Genomic DNA, 17,583 nt, shown 5'->3' on the forward strand with positions numbered 1-17,583 from the left:
AGTACCCAGCAAGGAAAGCAACCTTTAAGTGTGGATTCATCACAGTCTATTTCTATGCCTTTCCCTGGCGTTTACCAGGAAGCTCCCCAAGGTCAGGGCCGTCTTATTTATCTTGGATCCTCCACAAACACCCAGTAGATGATTAACTTCTGCCTGATGAAGGAGTGATTGTGTCGGGCTCACACTTCTATCAAGGCTTCCACAAAAGCCGGGTAAAATGAAAATCTAGGTAGGGTCACTCTGCAGCACTGATCTCATGATTCTTTTCCAAAGTGCACCCTTTTGCCTTTCTGTATTTCCATTCACAGTCAACCACAAGCTGCCCAAAAATGGGTAAGTACAAACCTTCCCCACCTTACCTCCTGTCCAATTTTAATGCCCAACCATCCCCACATACATGATCCCAGTCCTGGGTGGGTATTGAGCTGGCAACTGCAAAAATCCCATGCATGGAGGATCCGGCCCAGACCTGGAGACCCCAGGAGGTTTGGTGCCCTGGGTCCCGGGACGTATTGGGAGAAATCAGGCCGAGCCCCATTGGTCCCAAGCTCCAAAGCAGGGTAAGTACTCCAAACTACCCCAGCCACTGGTGGTGCCAGCCTCGGGGTGAGGGCACCGGTTCTGGGCACCGGTTTCCAGTTGCTGTATTTTGTAAAACACCAAACTAGCAGTTGCGACTGAAACTCTCGACCACGCGCAGGTCCGAGACCTTGGCTGGATCCTCGGCCACCGCCGGCCTGGCTGAGCCTGTCGTCAAAGGCCGCCACAACAGGAACAGGGGAGCGACCGAGTCTCTTTTGGTCCCGGCGAGGGGAGGCTACGTCCAGTAAAACGTGTTTTCCAGCGCGCAAGGAGGACAGTGCACACGGGGCCGCGAACGCAACCGACGGCGGAGCCCGCTCCCGCCCGCGCATCGTCGCGTGGGGACGTTCATTTCAGGGAGTGCCGGCCACGCGAGCCCACCCCGCACTGCACCAGGCACAGAAACCGCGGCGGAAGGTGCCCACTACCCCCCGGGCCTTAGAACGGCAACCAGGAGTAAAGCGAAAGTTTCGAAAACGTGTTTTCCTCTTACCAGTCTCTGAGCTTCTGGGCTCAGACAGTCTATTTCCTTGTTCTGCGTGGCCGCAGGGTTGGTCATCCTGGCCAGCTAGAAGTCCGCCTCCTCGAACAACCGGGAAAGATACTCGGTAAACTCCTCGGATCCGCGGGCGGGCAGGCTCTCAGCGCAGCCGCATCCCCAGAGTGGCGGGATTACTGTTCCCAGAGACCGACCGCGTCGCAACGGGAACTCGCCCTTCCCAAAGCAGAGGCGCGCCTCCGCCTTTCCCGGGCTCGGGCGCGGCCGGGGCGGGGCGCAGGTGGCCGGGTCTGGCCGGGCCGGGGGCGGGGTCACCCGGGGGCCGAGGAGCCAGGGCCGCCTCCTGAGCGTTCCGCCCCCGAGGGTCCTCCCCCACCCCCTCTCTCTCCCCCAATCCCGTCCACCCGGTGCACCCCGTCCTACCCGCCCCGTGCCCCAGCTGCGCGGTTATCAATCACCGCCCAACCCCCTCCGGCGGACACCGGAAAGGCAGAGGTGGTGGTGGGGGGGGACTAAAAATAAAAAAAAGGGACCCCCCCCCAGCCGGCCCCGCCCACGACCCCGCCCCGGCTGCGCGCCCAAAGCCGGAGGAGGGCAAGTTGAGGGGCCGTGGGAAGTGGGGCTCGCCGGAGGAGCCCACGCGGGGCAGGGGTCTGCTTGGGGAGGGGCCTGTGCGGGTCTGTGCTGGGGAGGGTTCCTCTGGGGAGGAGCCAGCGCGGGGCGGGGTCCTCCAGGGCGGGGGCGGGGCGGACTGCCGCCCTGACCCCGCCCCCGCCCCCGGCGCTGTCGGTGCCCAGCTCCGCGAGGCTCCCGCCCGGCGACGTCCCCGGAACTCATCCCAAACTGAGCGTCTGCGTTGCCGCAACCTCCGCCCGAGCACAGCAGCACCTGCCGGCGGGGGTACCCCGTTAACGCGTCACCCCGAGGAGGGCCGGCTTCCAGAACCACAAAACCGCGCCGCCGGCGCCCGCCTCCCGCTCAGCAAGCCGGCAAAGCAAAGATCGGGGGTGCCAGCGGTTCGGCGTGGATCCGGGGGGCTGCAGCGTCCAGGGCCCGGCCGGGAGGACCGTGCGAGACAGGGGCCGAGCCGAGAGGAGAGGAGTCGTCCCCGCGACGGGACGGGCACCGGCCTTCAGCGCGCGCCTCTTCCAGCCGCAAGACACGCGTTGCTCCTTTAAAAGTCCAAGGGGCAGTGCAACGCCACGTTTCCTGACCTCGCCAGTCTGGGGCAGATTTTTATCGGAACCCTAACCTGGCCTGGCCAGGCCCTGTGTCCGCGGTGTCTGGAACCTGACTGCGCGCCCTCCTTCTCTCCTACTTCGACGTTGCCCTCCGCCCAGAAGCTCCTTCTCAGAAAGACCACCTCCCCGCCTCAAAACCGGAACTTTCAACAGAATCGCTTGGCCTAATTCTCTGCAAAGGCGGCTCCAGAAAGTCTTGTGAGACCACATATTCACATCTCGATGTTACAGTACCCCAGTTTCCCACTCTGCCACCCTAATCCAATTCCCGCCAGCACGGTAGCGCAGGGCCTGTGCGCGCTGACCTTCGAACTGTGGACCGGCGCCCCGACCTGGAAGGGGCTCGTAAAGGAAGGGGTTAACTCGGAGGATGGGCGGGCAGAGGAGGTACCCGAGGACCTGACTTAGGAGAGGGTAGGGGCCACAGAAAAGAGAGGCCTACTAGATGTCTGCAGTGACCGCTGAGGGAGAAACGCACCAGGCTTCAACTTTGATCAAGGTAAACACAGCGCCAAGCTTTGCAGGCGTTGATGGATAGCATCGTCAGGTTTGCCAAATTAACTTTCAAAGAGATTGAAATGCCTACATTTTAATACTCTTGCTGTACCTCTTTTAAAATATGTTAGTGTATTTCAATTCTTCTTGAAAGTTAAATTCACTGGGGAAAACAATTTTAAACTCTTCTGCATAAACAAGTACAGAACTTACAGAATTTATCATGGAAAGCAATTTTCATTTTAGTAGTAACTTCACGGGTAAGAATGATAGACAATTAATAAAACGGCCTTCTTTGAGACTTCAGTTTGAATATTCCAATCTAGATAGACGAATCCGAGAGCTACTCGCCATCCTGAACCCTGTGACCACACCTCCCAGAGCAGGGCACAGGGAACCTGCTTCATCTGCTAGAATACATCCGCATTCTCCCCAGCCCCCAGGCCGACATCCAGTCTCTAGGTACCACCTCCACGAAACCATGCAGGGAACGGGTTAAATGGGCTCTGGAGTTAAAGTACCTGGTTCGGCCGCGCCTGGGTGGCTCAGTCAGTTAAGCATCTGACTCTTGATTTCAGCTTAGATCCTGATCTCAGGGTTCTGGGATCTAGTCCACAGTGGGCTCTGCACTCAGCAGAGAGTCTGCTTGTCCCTCTCCTTCTGCTTCCCCCCACCCCACCCTCCAGCCTCAAATAAATAAATTTTTTTTTTTTTAGGATTTTCTTTATTTAACAGAGAGAGAACAATCAGGGGGAGCAGCAGGCAGAGGGAGAAGCAGATTCCCACTGAGCAGGGAGCCCAATGTGGGACCCGATCCCAGGACCCTGGGATCATGACCTGAGCCGAAGATAGAAGCTCAACTGTCTGAACCACCCAGGTGTCCCAATAAACAAAAATCTTAAAAAATGAAAAAAGCACCTGGTTCAATTCCTGGCTCTGCCACTCATCGTGGGATCTAGAGCAAGTTGCTTAGCCCTGTGTCTCAAGCTTCATCTGAAACATGCCAATGATAAGGAGAGTACCCCGGCGTAGCGCCCCTGGTGTAGGGGAGGACCAAGGGCACCCACGTGCAAACCCCACTGAGCAGCCTTGTGGGCCTGTTGGAAATGCAAACCAACACTGCTGGTCAGCCACTCTCTTTCCTTGGTCGCCAGAGTCCCCATCCAAGGCGGCCAGGCCTTCCTGTCCCCCTCCACAGCAGGAAGGAAGTGAGGCAACAACGGGTTCAAACGGCCGAGAAATGGGATGACCAGAGAAACTTCGGGAAGGGCTGGTTGCAGAAGCTGTGGGTGGCAGGACACTGTCAGGGAGTAAGAAGCAACCAGCTGACTACTTTTAGTCCTAGGAACAAACTAATGATACCAGCAACAGAATAATAGAATAATAATAGTCTGTGCCCAGGAGATTTCTTATTTCACTAAGTGGTAGCACATTAGAGAAACCTGCTTCTCCAACACCCTTCCAGATGGGACACTACCTCCCCTGAGTGTGTCTCAGTCCAGCTGGCCCTAGGAGATGGCCAAGCCTCAAAACCATTCCCAGCCATGGGCAAGTGTCGAAGTCTGTGTTGTAAGTAGAGCCCTGAATCCTGCGTCTTGGTATTATTATGTAGATCCCGGGGTCCGTAAAGGGTCTATCTAGCTGCCTTCTGTTAATTTTGATTATAAGTAGGTCTCTAATGAAAAGGACCCCTCATTGAAGCTCCCTTCCCAAACGGAACTTTTTTTTTTTTTTAACTCATAGCAAGGCCACTTGTGAGGATGATTAATGAGTGACTGGAACCTACAAACTTGTTTTTGGAAAGTGCACAAAGACGTCAAAGACAGGGGCGTGGCTGTGAAAAGAGACGTTCTGTAAAATGGGGCACACTCCAAGACCCATTTTCCCGGTGCTCACAGCGTGAAAGGCAGCTTGGCACCGTAACAGACACCCTTTCCCTTGAAGAAGACAGAATTAAAACCGCCTGAGAGTGCCAGGTGAGAAGGAGCATTTAGGAAGCCCCAGGTTTCCATCCTCAGGAAGGTTAGCAGGAGAAACCCAGGGTGTCTTCGGGAGGGCTGAGTGGCATGGGGTGGGGGTGCTCAGGAGGAGCGGCCCTCCGCCTAGCCGGGCCAGTGCTCCTCCAGGGTCCTTACATGAGGACCTCTGAGGTTAAGGACACTGGTTCAATTTCCCAGTTCCACCCTCTGGTGGTCAGGGTGCCCCCTGTAACAGGTCGACTGCAAGTTTCTGGCCCCTTCCCAGCTGCCCGGCGGTTACAGACCTGCAGCCCTGCAGGCCCGGAGCTCTGCAAGGAGGAGGTGCTGTGGGTTCTGTGAAAGCTAGGCATTCCTAGAAGCCGCCAAGCTTGGGAGGCTTTGTGCCCTCTCGACAAAAGTTAAATGTCCAACATCTCAAAAAGCAGTTCTCTGATGTACCAGTAAGATTATATGCAGGGACTTAACTTCTTAAGGAACCCCTGAGAAAAGAACCAAAGGTAAATAGAGCTGTCTCACTTTGTTCTGGGAACATCAGAATCATAGCTAACCAGCAAATGCCAGAACATTTAACCAACGTGGCCACACCCGAGCTTGGTTTACTCGTCTCCATGGTGTTGGCCTGTTGCTCGATTCACGAGCTTCGCCTCCTCCTGCGGTTTGGTGACAAGCCCTTCCTGGGATCCTGGCACAGAGCAGACAGCAGACGGTGGGGGCGGGGGACGCGCTCTCAGCCTCCCCTTTAGTCAGATGACTGACATGAAACCATTTTTCTAAGTCACACCCATAACTGCTGTTTTTTGTGAACATGAATTACTATTCATATTGATTACAACAAAATAAACAGCTCTAAATACATCTACAAACAATGAGCTTTTTTTTTTTTTACTTTATATGGATGCTTTTGACTAATATCACAGAACGCCTCGTATTAAACAGCTGGTTCATGTGATGATTCCCTGGACCTTTCCATTTACGAAGCACTTTTATACACACACTGAGGCCCACAGAGGTTGTGTAATTTGTCCGCAGACCTGCGCTGGAAGAGTGAGGCTGGCCTCACTAACCCAAGTCCCCCTAAAAGTCCGAGCCCTTAGCGTCCCATGCACAGCACAAGGCAGAGTGCCCCCCCCAGCCACCACCCCGGGGTCCTCACTGGGAATAGACAGTCAACAGACAGGCGAGGTGAATGTCCTCAGTTGTCCCCGGCTTTAGCCTGTACCAGTAACACCACCTTCCCCTCCAGGGGTGCTGACAAAGCCATGTACACACCCAGATCGATGTGCCGGCCAGCTCTCCCAGAAAGACTTAGTGCATTGTAGGGGGCAGCTAAAGGAGGGCCGGACCCTGCCCGGCGTCTGCCGAGAAAGCTGCACCCCATGCGGCAGTGAACATGGCTTGTGGGCCGGAATCCGGGCTGTCTCCAGTGGACGGAAGCATTCAGATCAAGAGTAGCTGAAAAGAAGACTGAGCTACGTTCCAGCACAAAAACAGCTCCTGCTGGGGCGCCTGGGGGCTCAGGTGGTTAAGCATCTGATTCTTGGTTTCATCTCAGGTCATGATCTCAGGGTAGTGAGATGGAGCCCCGTGTCAGGCTCCGTGCTGGGCATGGAATCAGCTTGGGATTCTCTCTCCCTCTCCCTCTGCGCCTCCCCCTACCTACTCGCACGCTTTCTCTCTCTTTCTCTCTAATACATACATACAGCTCCTGCTTACGGGGCACTCACCTGTGCTGGGTGTCATACAACCACATCCTTCATGCTCTCAGCTGCCTATGACCTGGCACTCCCCCTCCCCCTCCACTAGGAGTGGGCCCTTCCAGAATGGGAGGGTGTTTTCACCTTGGAACACCTGGGGGGGGAGGGGAGGCACTTCGTAAATGATGGATGGGTGCATGGATGATTCTCCTGATAAAATGAAGGACTTTGGCAGGTTATCATTAACTCTCACTGATCTTTTTTTTTTCTTTAAGGATTTTATTTATGTATTTGAGATAGAGCGAGAGTGAGTGAGCGAGCACAAGGCGGGGGGGGGGCAGAGGGAGCGGGATCAGCAGACTCCCCACTGAGCAGGGAGCCGATCCCAGGACCCCGAGATCATGACTGAAGCCAAAGGCAGATGATTTAACCGACTGAGCCACCTGGGCACCCCAGGAATTTTTTTTTTTCCAATAACTACCTACTACTCAGCAATTCACCAGACTTCTTTCAAACCACTTGGATTTCTAAGGAAGGTGGCGAGTTTGAGTTTCGGTTGGACTGCACAGGAAGTGGTGGCAGAAAGCCCTGGGAAGTGTCCGGCAGCCCGGCAGCACCGCCGGACGTGCAAACTGGGCGAATGTGCTGAGGACCACGGAGTGTGCACAGAGGAGGGAAGAGGTGAGGGGAGGAACCATGGGGTTCCTACATGTAGGGAGTGAGACGTGTGTCAGCAACAAGCCAAGACAGACAAGGGGTGGTCAGAGAAGCGGACAAAGAGGAGTCTCCAGAAAGCCACTGTTCACGAGCTACCCCAGAAGGCTGCCGTGAACATCCGTGTTACATAAGGTAGACGGAGGGAAGAGAACAGGGTCGAGGAAGCCTTTAATTTGCAACTAGAAAAACATTGGTTATTGCATGCTGTTGTTAAAATTCTACAATTAAACATTTTCAGCCGTTTGGGCATGTGAAAGAAATGGCAGCTCGCAGCCTGGGAGGAAGGAGGGATCAGAGGGAGGGTCTGGATAGGGGGACATGTTCTTTGTCTGTCTCTTTTTAAGGATGGGAGAGATTTTGGAGGCTGAAAGGCGGGAGCCAAAGGAGAGTGGGGGAAATTGGGGTAGAGGTGGGGACGGGTCTGAGAGACTCTGGTGCCCAAAGGGTGAGGGTGGGGCGTGTATGGACTTGGGGATTTGGCCCTGATTCTGAGCTGAATGGAGGTGAGAAAATCACGCGGTCAGGAGAGGACAGATAACAAGGACCCTGGACCACGGAGCTGAGGGAGGAGGAAGGGCAGGAGGAACAGAGAAGGATGGGCCTGCCACGGAGCTGCCTGGGGCCCTGCCGGGGTGATGCTATTTCCAGCTCCCCAGCGCAGAGCCCTTCCACGGGACTCTAGAAAGCCCAACAATGCTGTTACAGGGTAAAATCTGATCCACACTTAACATAATTTCTCATTTATTGTACTCTGGAATTAAGTTCATCTCCAAAAGTGTCCAAGTCTATAGCAATCCTGGGGAAAAAATGTATCCATTTTTCCATGCCATCCCTCAGCACTGGTGATCTGAGGCCAGACCAAGGACCTGAGAGAGTACAGAGATGTCTCCCATATATCATAGCCAAGGAGACAGCCACATCCACCTGCAATAAGTACCAGCTGTGCTTTTCGTGAACAGAACACACCACGAATATCAACTGATGATTCTCTAAAAATACTGAAAATAAAACAACTAAAATCCATTATGTATTTCTCAGCCATATAGGAATAAAGTGTGCAAAATCCCCCTAAGTTAACTCCAAAGTAAAGAAAAAGATACATCTATATATGTTCTCGGACTAGTCAACTTAAAATGTTTTTGCTCAGTATAAAGAGTGACATGGAAAAATAAACTTTACTCCAGAGAACTGTGTTCGCTAGCTAATAGAACACCCCACTGAGAAGAAATAAACCAAATGCTTCAATATATAATTAGGAACAGAATATGGTGAGTAAATAAATGGAAACAATATGTTTTCTACATTCTCACTCGTTTATTTGGCTTGGGCCTTAGTCCTCCTGCCTATGAGTTTAACGTTCTAGAAAAGATAGAACGTTCCTTATAATCAGAGACACAGAACAAATCTTTACCCTTCAGAAATCAATCAGGCTACAGATATGATTGACGAATGTCATTCACAGAAGTGTGGGGAACACAGGACTTTATGATGTGAATTTAAATGGTCCCCACAGCAAACAGGGAAATTTAAGGGCAGGTGAGATGAATTCAAAGGTTTAAAAATCAGGCACTCTTGCTAATAAGCCCTTTGACTTAAAGATAACCCAACTTAAGGACAGATGAGAACATCAGAAGTGAGCCACCTTCCACCCCAAAGTATAGAAATTTCTAAAACAGTATCACTAAAATCATGTCTCTAAGGAAAATAAGACCAGCTAACACACTTGGGCACAGTATTAGAAACACATGCCCACACCCTCATATCAGGGTATTCCCCTCTGCACCCGAGGCCCTGAAGTACAGGGCCAAGATAAGTCATCAACTGTCAGACTCCAGAAAAGTACCAGATTATCAGCAACTTCTTTATCATCAATTCGTATGAACTGTGTATCTCTACAGGAGACTTTAACATAGAATCAAGAAGTCTTACCTTTGAAAAATGAGTATTTTAGATGAAGTTCAAGGGAAGTTTGAGGAAGAGCAAAGAACAGCAGTCTGGACAGGCATGTTTGGCACAAGAGTGGAAATTCTGGAATAACTGGAGATCAAATAGCCACTCCTGACCACGTCATCTCCGAGTACCAGCAAAGAGGTCAATTAAAGGCACCTTTATACCCAACATATTGTGGGGCGGCTTCGACCCGCCTTTGAACGTGGGGAGGGCGTGGTTCTCTGAGCCCACTGGAGGCTTTCAGATGCTTCTTCTGACCAGGAGGTTTGGTTTTAGCTACTTAGATCATATGGAAGCACCCTCCTCTTATCCCCACTTCCGTGGAGGCATCCGGTATCCAATGTGGGATTAGACTTTAGGAGGAAACTCTAACATAAATAGAGAGCAGGGTTTCTTAACTTCGACACTGTGGACATTTTGGGCCAAATCATTCTTTGCTGTGGCATCTGTCACGGATGTTTAGCAGTGTCCTCGGCCTCTCCACCCTACTTGTGACAACCCAGAATGTCTCCGGATATTGCAAATGTCCCCTGGGAGGCAAAATGCCCCCAGAGGAGAAGCCCTGGTCTAGAGAGGAGCTTGTGATTTCATCGAACGCTGTACTAGAACATTGGCTTATCAACTTATGCAGAGAAGTCATGCTCCAATAGTCCGCCAGTTACCCATGCACAGAAATCATGGTCGAGAAGAACTATTTCAACCTACCGCCTAATATCTGTGGTCCTCTTTTTTCTTTAAGTGAGAACTCAAAAGCAAGTCTAGTTCGGTTGTAGCAGGAAGAAAGCTAGCACCAGGCACTGAGAGACAGGAGGTGGGGGCCACGGGGTGGGAAGTCGGAAGCTGAGATTTCAGACGTGGTATGGTCACGCCAAGGTCAATGCCAAGGGCAAGGCCAAGGGGGTGATGGTGGGAGTAAACTGGAAGTAAGAGCCTTGCAAGCAAGAAGGTCAAAGAACGGAGTTTTGCTTCTCGGCCCATCTGGGTGGGTGAGTGCAAAGAATGGAGTTTTGCTTCTCGGCCCATCTGGGTGGGTGAGCACCAAGGAGTTGGGGCTGCGGAGAGTGCCCGCAGCCTGCACAGCTGACCTGGAGGCCCAGTGATTCCTGCAGAAAGCCCTCAAAACTCCAAAGCAGAGGTTGGGGTGGGGGGGCGGGTGGGAATCTGGCTGGAATCCCTGCTCTGTCGTTCATTAGTTTGTAGTTTTGGGGACTCCCATGACCCCTTGCAGTGTCCTATGTAAAATGGGAGGGACACAGCCACCATATAGGACGGCAGGTCACTGTGGGACGCCAGGCTGGCATGAAGAGTTTGCAGCACATTCTGTCTGTTTTTCCAAAGCACACAGAGATTTTTCCTGCAAGATAAGGGACTGGGGAATTGCAGTTCACGTACAGGTTTAGAGAAGCCGTAGGCAGTCTCGGTCACTTCGTTAGCTTGGATTAGGGTTAAAGCTTTAATCAGCATTTTCGGAGCACTCAGGGAGCTCAGCCCTCTGTGAGGAAGCTGCCCCCCTTCAAGCCCAGGGTTTTGGCATTGCCTTACTGCTCTTCCCGAAGCCAGGCTTTTGCCGTTCTCGGTCCTTAGACAAGTGTATTATGACCATGACGAGGTAAGAATGGACGCACATAGACAAAGACTGGAAGGAAACACAGAATAAACAACACAGCCGCTCTGTTCAAGCGATGGAATCGTGGGCATTTTATTGCTTTTCAGAGTACCTTTAGATATTGTTAGAATGTTCTCTTTTTGTAATAGGTTAAGGAGCTTGAACTTTATTCAGGAAGCAGTAAAGGACCCACGGAAAGTATTTGAATAGGGAGGTAGGATTTTGTTTGAACAAAGAACCTGTAGGTTACAAAACAAGTTAAAAATTGTCCTTATTATTCTTTTCCAAAAATTCCTTGATGGTCTCACTATTTACTCCTTTAGATTAACGTTCAAGTCCACTTGTCAAACATAAAACCAGTCTTGTCCCCTAAACTAGAATTTTATTTGAATCACATTACATTTATAAATTATTTGGGGATGGATTCACATCTTTACAACATTGGGTTTTCTTATTCAGAAACAAGGCATGTCACTCTCCATTTTAAAATCTGATGTGTCCTTCAGTATATTGTAATAGTTTTCTTCATATAGGTCCTGCATATTTCTTTAGTCCTAAATACTACCTTGAATAGGATCTTACCTTTTTGCCTTAAGTAAAATATATAGATATATATATATACATATATATCTATATATTATATATATAATTGTGGGATATGGCTGTGCTATGGTCTCTTTTTTTTGTTTTTTTGTTTTTAGATTTTATTTATTTATTTGACAGAGAAAGAGAGAGAGAAAGCACAAGCAGGGTGAGTGGCAGGCAGAGGGAGCTTGACGTGGGGCTGGATCCCAGGACCCTGAGATTATGACCTGAGCCAAAGGCAGCTGCTTAACCAACTGAGTCACCCGGGTGTCCCCTATGGTTTTTTTGTTTTTTGTTTTTTTTTAATGTCATTACAGACGATTGCAAACTGAGCTCCCAGCTTTAGACTGATTCTTTGCATCGGGCATACCCATAATCTGCAAGTGGTTGCACATTCTGCCTCCTCTTCCGAGCCGCACTGCGGATGTCTTTGTCCTGTCTGCACATCAGAATGGCCGTCATAGTAACAGTCCAGTGGCCCTGGTCTACCGGTCTCATCCTAACATGGGTCCTCCACACTTGGCAAAACAGTAAGGACGCAGCAGCTTCGTGACTTAGTGCTCGGGCTGTAATCACCAGGGCAGGACTCAGAGCTTGCTAGAATTTAAATAGCATTAAAGTTGCCAATAAGGTAAGCAGAGAATCTGTTGTCGGTCACCTGCCCAGGGACCCGAAAAAGAGCAAATGACAAGTCTCAGAACAAGACGCTCTTGGCTAAAGGCTAGAATCTAATTTTGACAATAAAAGATGCACAGAGCAAAGCAACTTGGACAAGGACTGGCACTGAAGCAGGTGGAAAGTTAATTATTATTGTTGGTGTTCGAATACAACCATTTTCTGCAGGGTGAGGCCCCGCGGAGGAACACACCGGGCTAGGTCTGCAGGGCCAGCCCTGCCTGGGCGGGAAGCTTCGCGTCTGCCTAAACTCGCTGTCTAAACTCGCTGCCGGCCTCGGGCCAGTGATGCACCCTTCTCTAGGCCTCAGTGTCCTCATCTGTAAAACAGGAGTAATGATGTTACCTACTTCATATGGCCTATAAGCCTCAATGAGTAATTGTTCGTAATCAATATTTAAGTAAATAAAATGCCAACTGTAAATGCGGGGCAGATTCTTGGTCTCTATAAGGCACAATGTTACAAAGTAATCCAGCGGCATGCAATCTAAATCTTGTGCATCCAGTCTCACCCTTTACCAAGTGGGAGTTAACTTTTGTCCCAGACCAAGCGCCCCTCCCTACGTGCCTTCCTGCCCTGCCCAGCATGGCTCTGCCTGCCCGTCTCCAGCTCAGAACGCACAGCCTGAACGTACCCGCTGGTTCGGGCTCAACCCTTAGAATCGCAATGTTAACTGGAATTCGACGTCAGGGGCCTCTCGCAGGAGTGATCGTGTTCCTTCCTAGAACAAGAGGCCTGAACTTTGCCAGCGTTAATTTCTCTGAGGCACCTGGTCACTTCCTAGTTGCGATTCTGATCTCGACGCTTGACTTGAACTTCACAGGCCAGATAAGGCGATATGACTGTGTCTCCAAAGTATTAGGCAAGAGAAGCTCATGAACTTCTCTTTTTGGGTAAAGAGGCTCTCCTACGGTAGGTATAGGTCCTTGAAAAAGAAGAAATTATCTGCAGCTAAGAATATTAAAAAGATGGCAATATTCAGAGATTTCAGTCCTAATATTCTATGATTATCTAAAATGTATGTCCTACATTTAGACTGAAACATAATAGAACGATCTTTACCTCTGGAAGAAGGCAAAGGCGAGTAGGCAGCGAAGAACCGAAGTCTGGAAGAAAAGGCCGGAGAGGGGTGGCCCAACTCCAAGGCCTGTCTCCTGGTGGCCACAGGGGAGCATTTCCAGGGAGCCTGTGCTAATAAATGTTTCACGTTGGCAGCATTAAAGTATCAGATAATGTAATGATAAAAGGAGACCTTAGGACCCATGTTCTCTTTATGTTAATCCACTTCAAAATTCCTAATTAATTTGTATTAAATACAAAAACCAATTTATTCCCATAAGTGGAAGCAACCCTGAGTGCCCATCAGCAGATAAGTGGTCCATCCACATGATGGAATATTATCGGGCCTTAAAAAGGAGGGAGATTCCCACACCTGCTACCATGTGGATGAGACTTGAAGACATTAGGCAAAGTGAAGGAAGCCAGAAACAGAAGGAGAAATACCGTCTGAGTCTGCATATACGAGAGCCCCAGAATTGTGAAACTCACGGAGACAGGAAGCAGAGGGGTGGGTGCCAGGGGGAGGACGACGGGGAGTCTGTGTGTCACGGGGACAGAGTTTTAGTTCGGGGGAGGTGAGAAAGTTCTGGAAATGGATAGTGGTGATGAGTGCAACAGTGTGAGTGCCCAACAGTGCGAGTGCACTTTAAAACAGTGAAGATGCTAAACTTTGTTATGTGTATTTAGCAAAATTTAAAAAATAGTGCTGAAAAAAACTCCGTTTACTCTGTTTATGCAGTGTCACAAAAGGAGGAAGAGGAACGTCAGTGTGGAGTTCTCCCCAGAAAACAGAAGTTATATGGTGTGAGTTCCTAGTGCCTCCACTCCATGTGAAATTGGCCACACGAAAGATCTGGAAATCTGTGTGGAAGAAATCTTCCAAGTATGTGACCAGTGCACGTGTTTTAAAGCCATCTCCCTGCCATGCCCTCTTTACAGCTGCAGTTCATGGAAGTTGAAAGGTCTAAATCATCGTGACTCTACATGAATTTTCAGATACTATCAGCAAAATAAACAATTAGGACTGGCAGGATGGCATTCTATGCAGACTACAGCTAATTTAACTAAAAAAAAAAAAAAAAGAAAGGCAGGCATCAGGCAAATACTGTTTGCTTTAAGCAAACATTTTAGCCATCTTACCACAGGACAGCAACCGGGAATAGTAGAAATTTATCTTAATCAGATTCATAGAAACAGAAAGACCAATGGTGGGTTCCAGGAGCTCAGGGAAGGAGACAGGGAACCGTTTCATTGGGACAGAGTTTCAGTTTGGGAAGGTGAAAACGTTCCGGGGACGGACGGTGGTGACGGCTGCAAAAAGCAATGTGAACAGACCCGACGCCGCTCCTCCGCGCTAGAAATGCTGCTCGGCAGACGTGGGGTTTGGATAAGCAGCTACTGCTATTAAAGGGAGGAAAAACACAAAGTTCACTTTCTTCCATAACTTTATGGGAAACGAAAGGAAGGAAGAACGGAAAGAAAAACCTTTATGTTTTGTGTTCCTAGAGGCTTTTAAGCCTAATGACAGCAACTGTAATGAACGACGTGGGCGACCACCTCTACTTCGTCCCTGCTTTGTATCACGCGCACCTCCCACACGCTGGCGAGGACCTATGGCCAGTCTCGGAATAATATTTTTAAATGCTTAAAGCAAAGTATACTGGGTTACAAAGTAAACAGATTATTCTGAAATATGGTATTAAAATGTATTTTTAAATCGTGCTACAGTGTGTCAACTAGAGTTCAATCAGGAAGTCTACACCAGTCCTGGTAACAGAAGTGTTACAAACAGGGGACCCACTGAGCAGGTGCCGGATGCCTGAGAAAGTAAAGGGGCTCAGGTCACCAGGAGGCAATGATCTTGGGGACAGCCGGGGCTGGGTTACCGGGCTCCAAAGGCCGGGGGTACCCAGAGCTCTGAGCAGGGTGTTTTAGAATCTGAAAGGGCTCCCTGACGACGAGGACGGGGGTTTCTGAGAGTGGGTCAAACACTGGAAGCAGAACGGAACCCTGTGGCAGTTGCCAGGAGACACACAGAGAAACAGGAAGCAGGCAGGGAGGAGTGGTTCTTTGTGCTGCCTGCCCTGCTGGAGGAGCCCCAGCCCCAGCCTCTCAGCAGGGGGAGGAAGGGGGGGCTGGAGCTTAACAGCCTGCACGGCCGGCTCCCGTATTAATGCATTCAGTGACAAGAGTTCCTACCTGCCACCGTGTCGACACACTGTGTGCACTTTCCCCAGCTGCCTGCAACCACTGAGACGTGCCACCCAAACACCCAGAGTTTCTACTGGTGGCCAAGTCGCATACACTTCGAATAGGACCGAAGTGTTTGGCCTATATTCAAATTGGAGGTAACGCTGTTCTTTTTTCCCATGAAATTTCAGGGATCTCTTGAGATCTAACCTAAGGCCCCTTCGGGGATTCGTGGACCCAAGGTTAAGAATCTTTCTGGGTCTTTTAAGAGGTCAAATACAGTTTTTTGTCTTGTTTAATTTTGATTTTAAAAATCACACACTTGGGGCCCCCGGTGGCTCAGTCTGCTGAGCATCCGATCTCATGGTTGTGGGATCGAAACCCGCAGGGGGCTCCCAGGCTCAGTGAGGAGTTGGCTTGAGATTCTCTCCCTGTCTCCCTCTGCTCCTCCCACTCATGCTGCATCTCTCTCTGAAATGGATAAATAAATATATTTTTTAAATCACACACTTGATCATTGATACCAGATCTCTTTTATGCTTTGAAAGAGAAAATAATAAGTATGCAAATTCATGCCTTTGTGCATACCTCTCATTTCACTGACACTATCAACCACTCCTGCAAGTAGTGAATAGTAATCTTTGCATTTCATTGACTAATTACCTATTTCTGAATGCCACAGAAAGTAAAGAGAACACACAAACGCACTTACGTCCTAGCCCTATACTCAGGGTGGAGGTGGGTATTTTCGGATTCCTGGGTGGTCTTCAGAGCCTTACCTGTATGCCTCTTGCTCCCTGGGATCCCCTGGCCCCACCATGTTGACCATGACCTCGATGACCTGAGCACCAGATCAGTATTTCTACTCCTGACTTCTCCAAGCTTCAGTCCACCTGCCCCTTGCCTGTCCCAAAGGCATCTCAAACTCGACACGTCCAAAGCAGAACTCCTGTTGTCTCCGAGACTCTTTCTCCTGCATTCCCTCTCCTGTGGGGGGACAACCAACCAGCGTCCCCTAAGAAAGCGTTATCTAACATCTCCGTGCCTCAGTTCCCCCATTTGTAAAGGAGTGGCAATAATGGCACCGACCTTACAGGGCTGTTGCAGGGGCTCAAGGAGACAGCACTTGCAGGGTGCACGCACAGAGCCTTGACGCCCCCAACACCCACACACGCCCGCTGTTGGCCCTCTTCTCAAAGGCCATGCTCCCCTTGCGTCCCACTTGAGTTCCCTAGCCAGCCAGCTTCCGCACCACTGTGGTGCCTCCCACAGCCACCGCCTCGTGCTAGTCAGGCCTCAGAGGGGCTCCTCAGAGTGATTCTAGTTATGCAAACAGCCCCCCCAACATTGCTGCCGGGACCATCCCATACATCCCCTCATTCACTTATTCATTCAATCAACAAACACAGATCGAGGACCCAACACATGTCAGGTACCAGCTGACTGTGGATTAACAATGACAACAGACAATCGCAACTCCCAGGGAGAAGACAGGTGTTAAATAATTGCACAAGTAATTAATTATAATTGTGATAAGTGCCATGACATTGAACAGAAATGTGCCCACAGGGTGCCAGGCTTGGGGAATGCCGACGGAAACATGGCTTCGGCCTTCTGAGGAAGTGAGAAGTGAGCACCCTGGCTCGGGGAGAAGCTAAGCCCTCCTGTGAAACCTCTGACGGCCTTCCCTTGGAGAATGGGGTGAAGCCCAAACGCCTTCTAGATGTCTGTCCTGCTCTCCTGGATGTGGCACCCGGCCACGGGTCACGCCCACACTGTCCAGCTCAGCTCTCCGACCAGTGACAGGTGCGTCTGCTCTGCCTCCTGGTGGTGACTTCCAGCCTTACAGAGTGAATCTCCAAGTTTCTTTCTTTCTTTCCTTCTTTCTTTCCCTCTTTCTTTTTCTTTCTTCCTTCCTTCCTTCCTTCCTTCCTTCCTTCCTTCCTTCCTTCCTCCCCTTCTTTCTCTTTCTTTCTTTCTTTCTTTCTTTCTTTCTTTCTTTCTTTCTTTCTTTCTTTTTACTAAAGCAACTTACAAAAATTTAAGCATTTATAATAAAGGAGGGCCCAACCCTCGGCTGGGTTCAGTTAGCAACCTAATCCATGGCAGAGTTTTATTTAATATAAAAACAAGCTCACTGTTCTATGTCTTGTACAGTGAACATACATGCATTGATAAGTCTATTTGTAATCTAAAGTTTGAACCCTCTATCTCCCATATTGTAACAGAATTCCAGCAAGCTCTAGGAAAACACTGCAACGACTTAGTAAAGATAGGGAAAGTCAGTATTTTGTGGGGTATGAATAGCAAT

The 17,583-nt window shown here is 50.0% G+C and overlaps 1 protein-coding gene and 1 long non-coding RNA gene across 4 annotated transcripts in view; one reads left to right on the top strand and one right to left on the bottom strand.

Moving 5' to 3' along the window:
* LOC103662628 (leucine-rich repeat flightless-interacting protein 1-like) overlaps positions 1-13,294 on the bottom strand; it is a gene marked incomplete in the record, with an annotated part of 86,066 nt that extends 72,772 nt beyond the window's left edge. The window contains 3 exon segments of one of the 3 annotated variants that reach the window (XM_040638685.1): positions 1,076-1,334; positions 4,295-4,299; positions 13,284-13,294. In XM_040638685.1, the coding sequence (XP_040494619.1) occupies positions 1,076-1,141 (66 nt within the window). 3 annotated transcript variants of the gene reach the window in all.
* On the top strand, positions 1,813-14,802 carry LOC103662630. Its single transcript, XR_005837039.1, has 3 exons — positions 1,813-2,821; positions 11,666-11,979; positions 13,822-14,802. It is a non-coding gene; the product is annotated as an uncharacterized LOC103662630 (long non-coding RNA).
* The last annotated feature ends 2,781 nt before the right edge of the window (positions 14,803-17,583 follow it).

The sequence above is a fragment of the Ursus maritimus genome, unplaced genomic scaffold (assembly GCF_017311325.1).
Source record: "Ursus maritimus isolate PB19 unplaced genomic scaffold, ASM1731132v1 scaffold_1, whole genome shotgun sequence".
Classification (NCBI taxonomy): domain Eukaryota; kingdom Metazoa; phylum Chordata; class Mammalia; order Carnivora; family Ursidae; genus Ursus; species Ursus maritimus.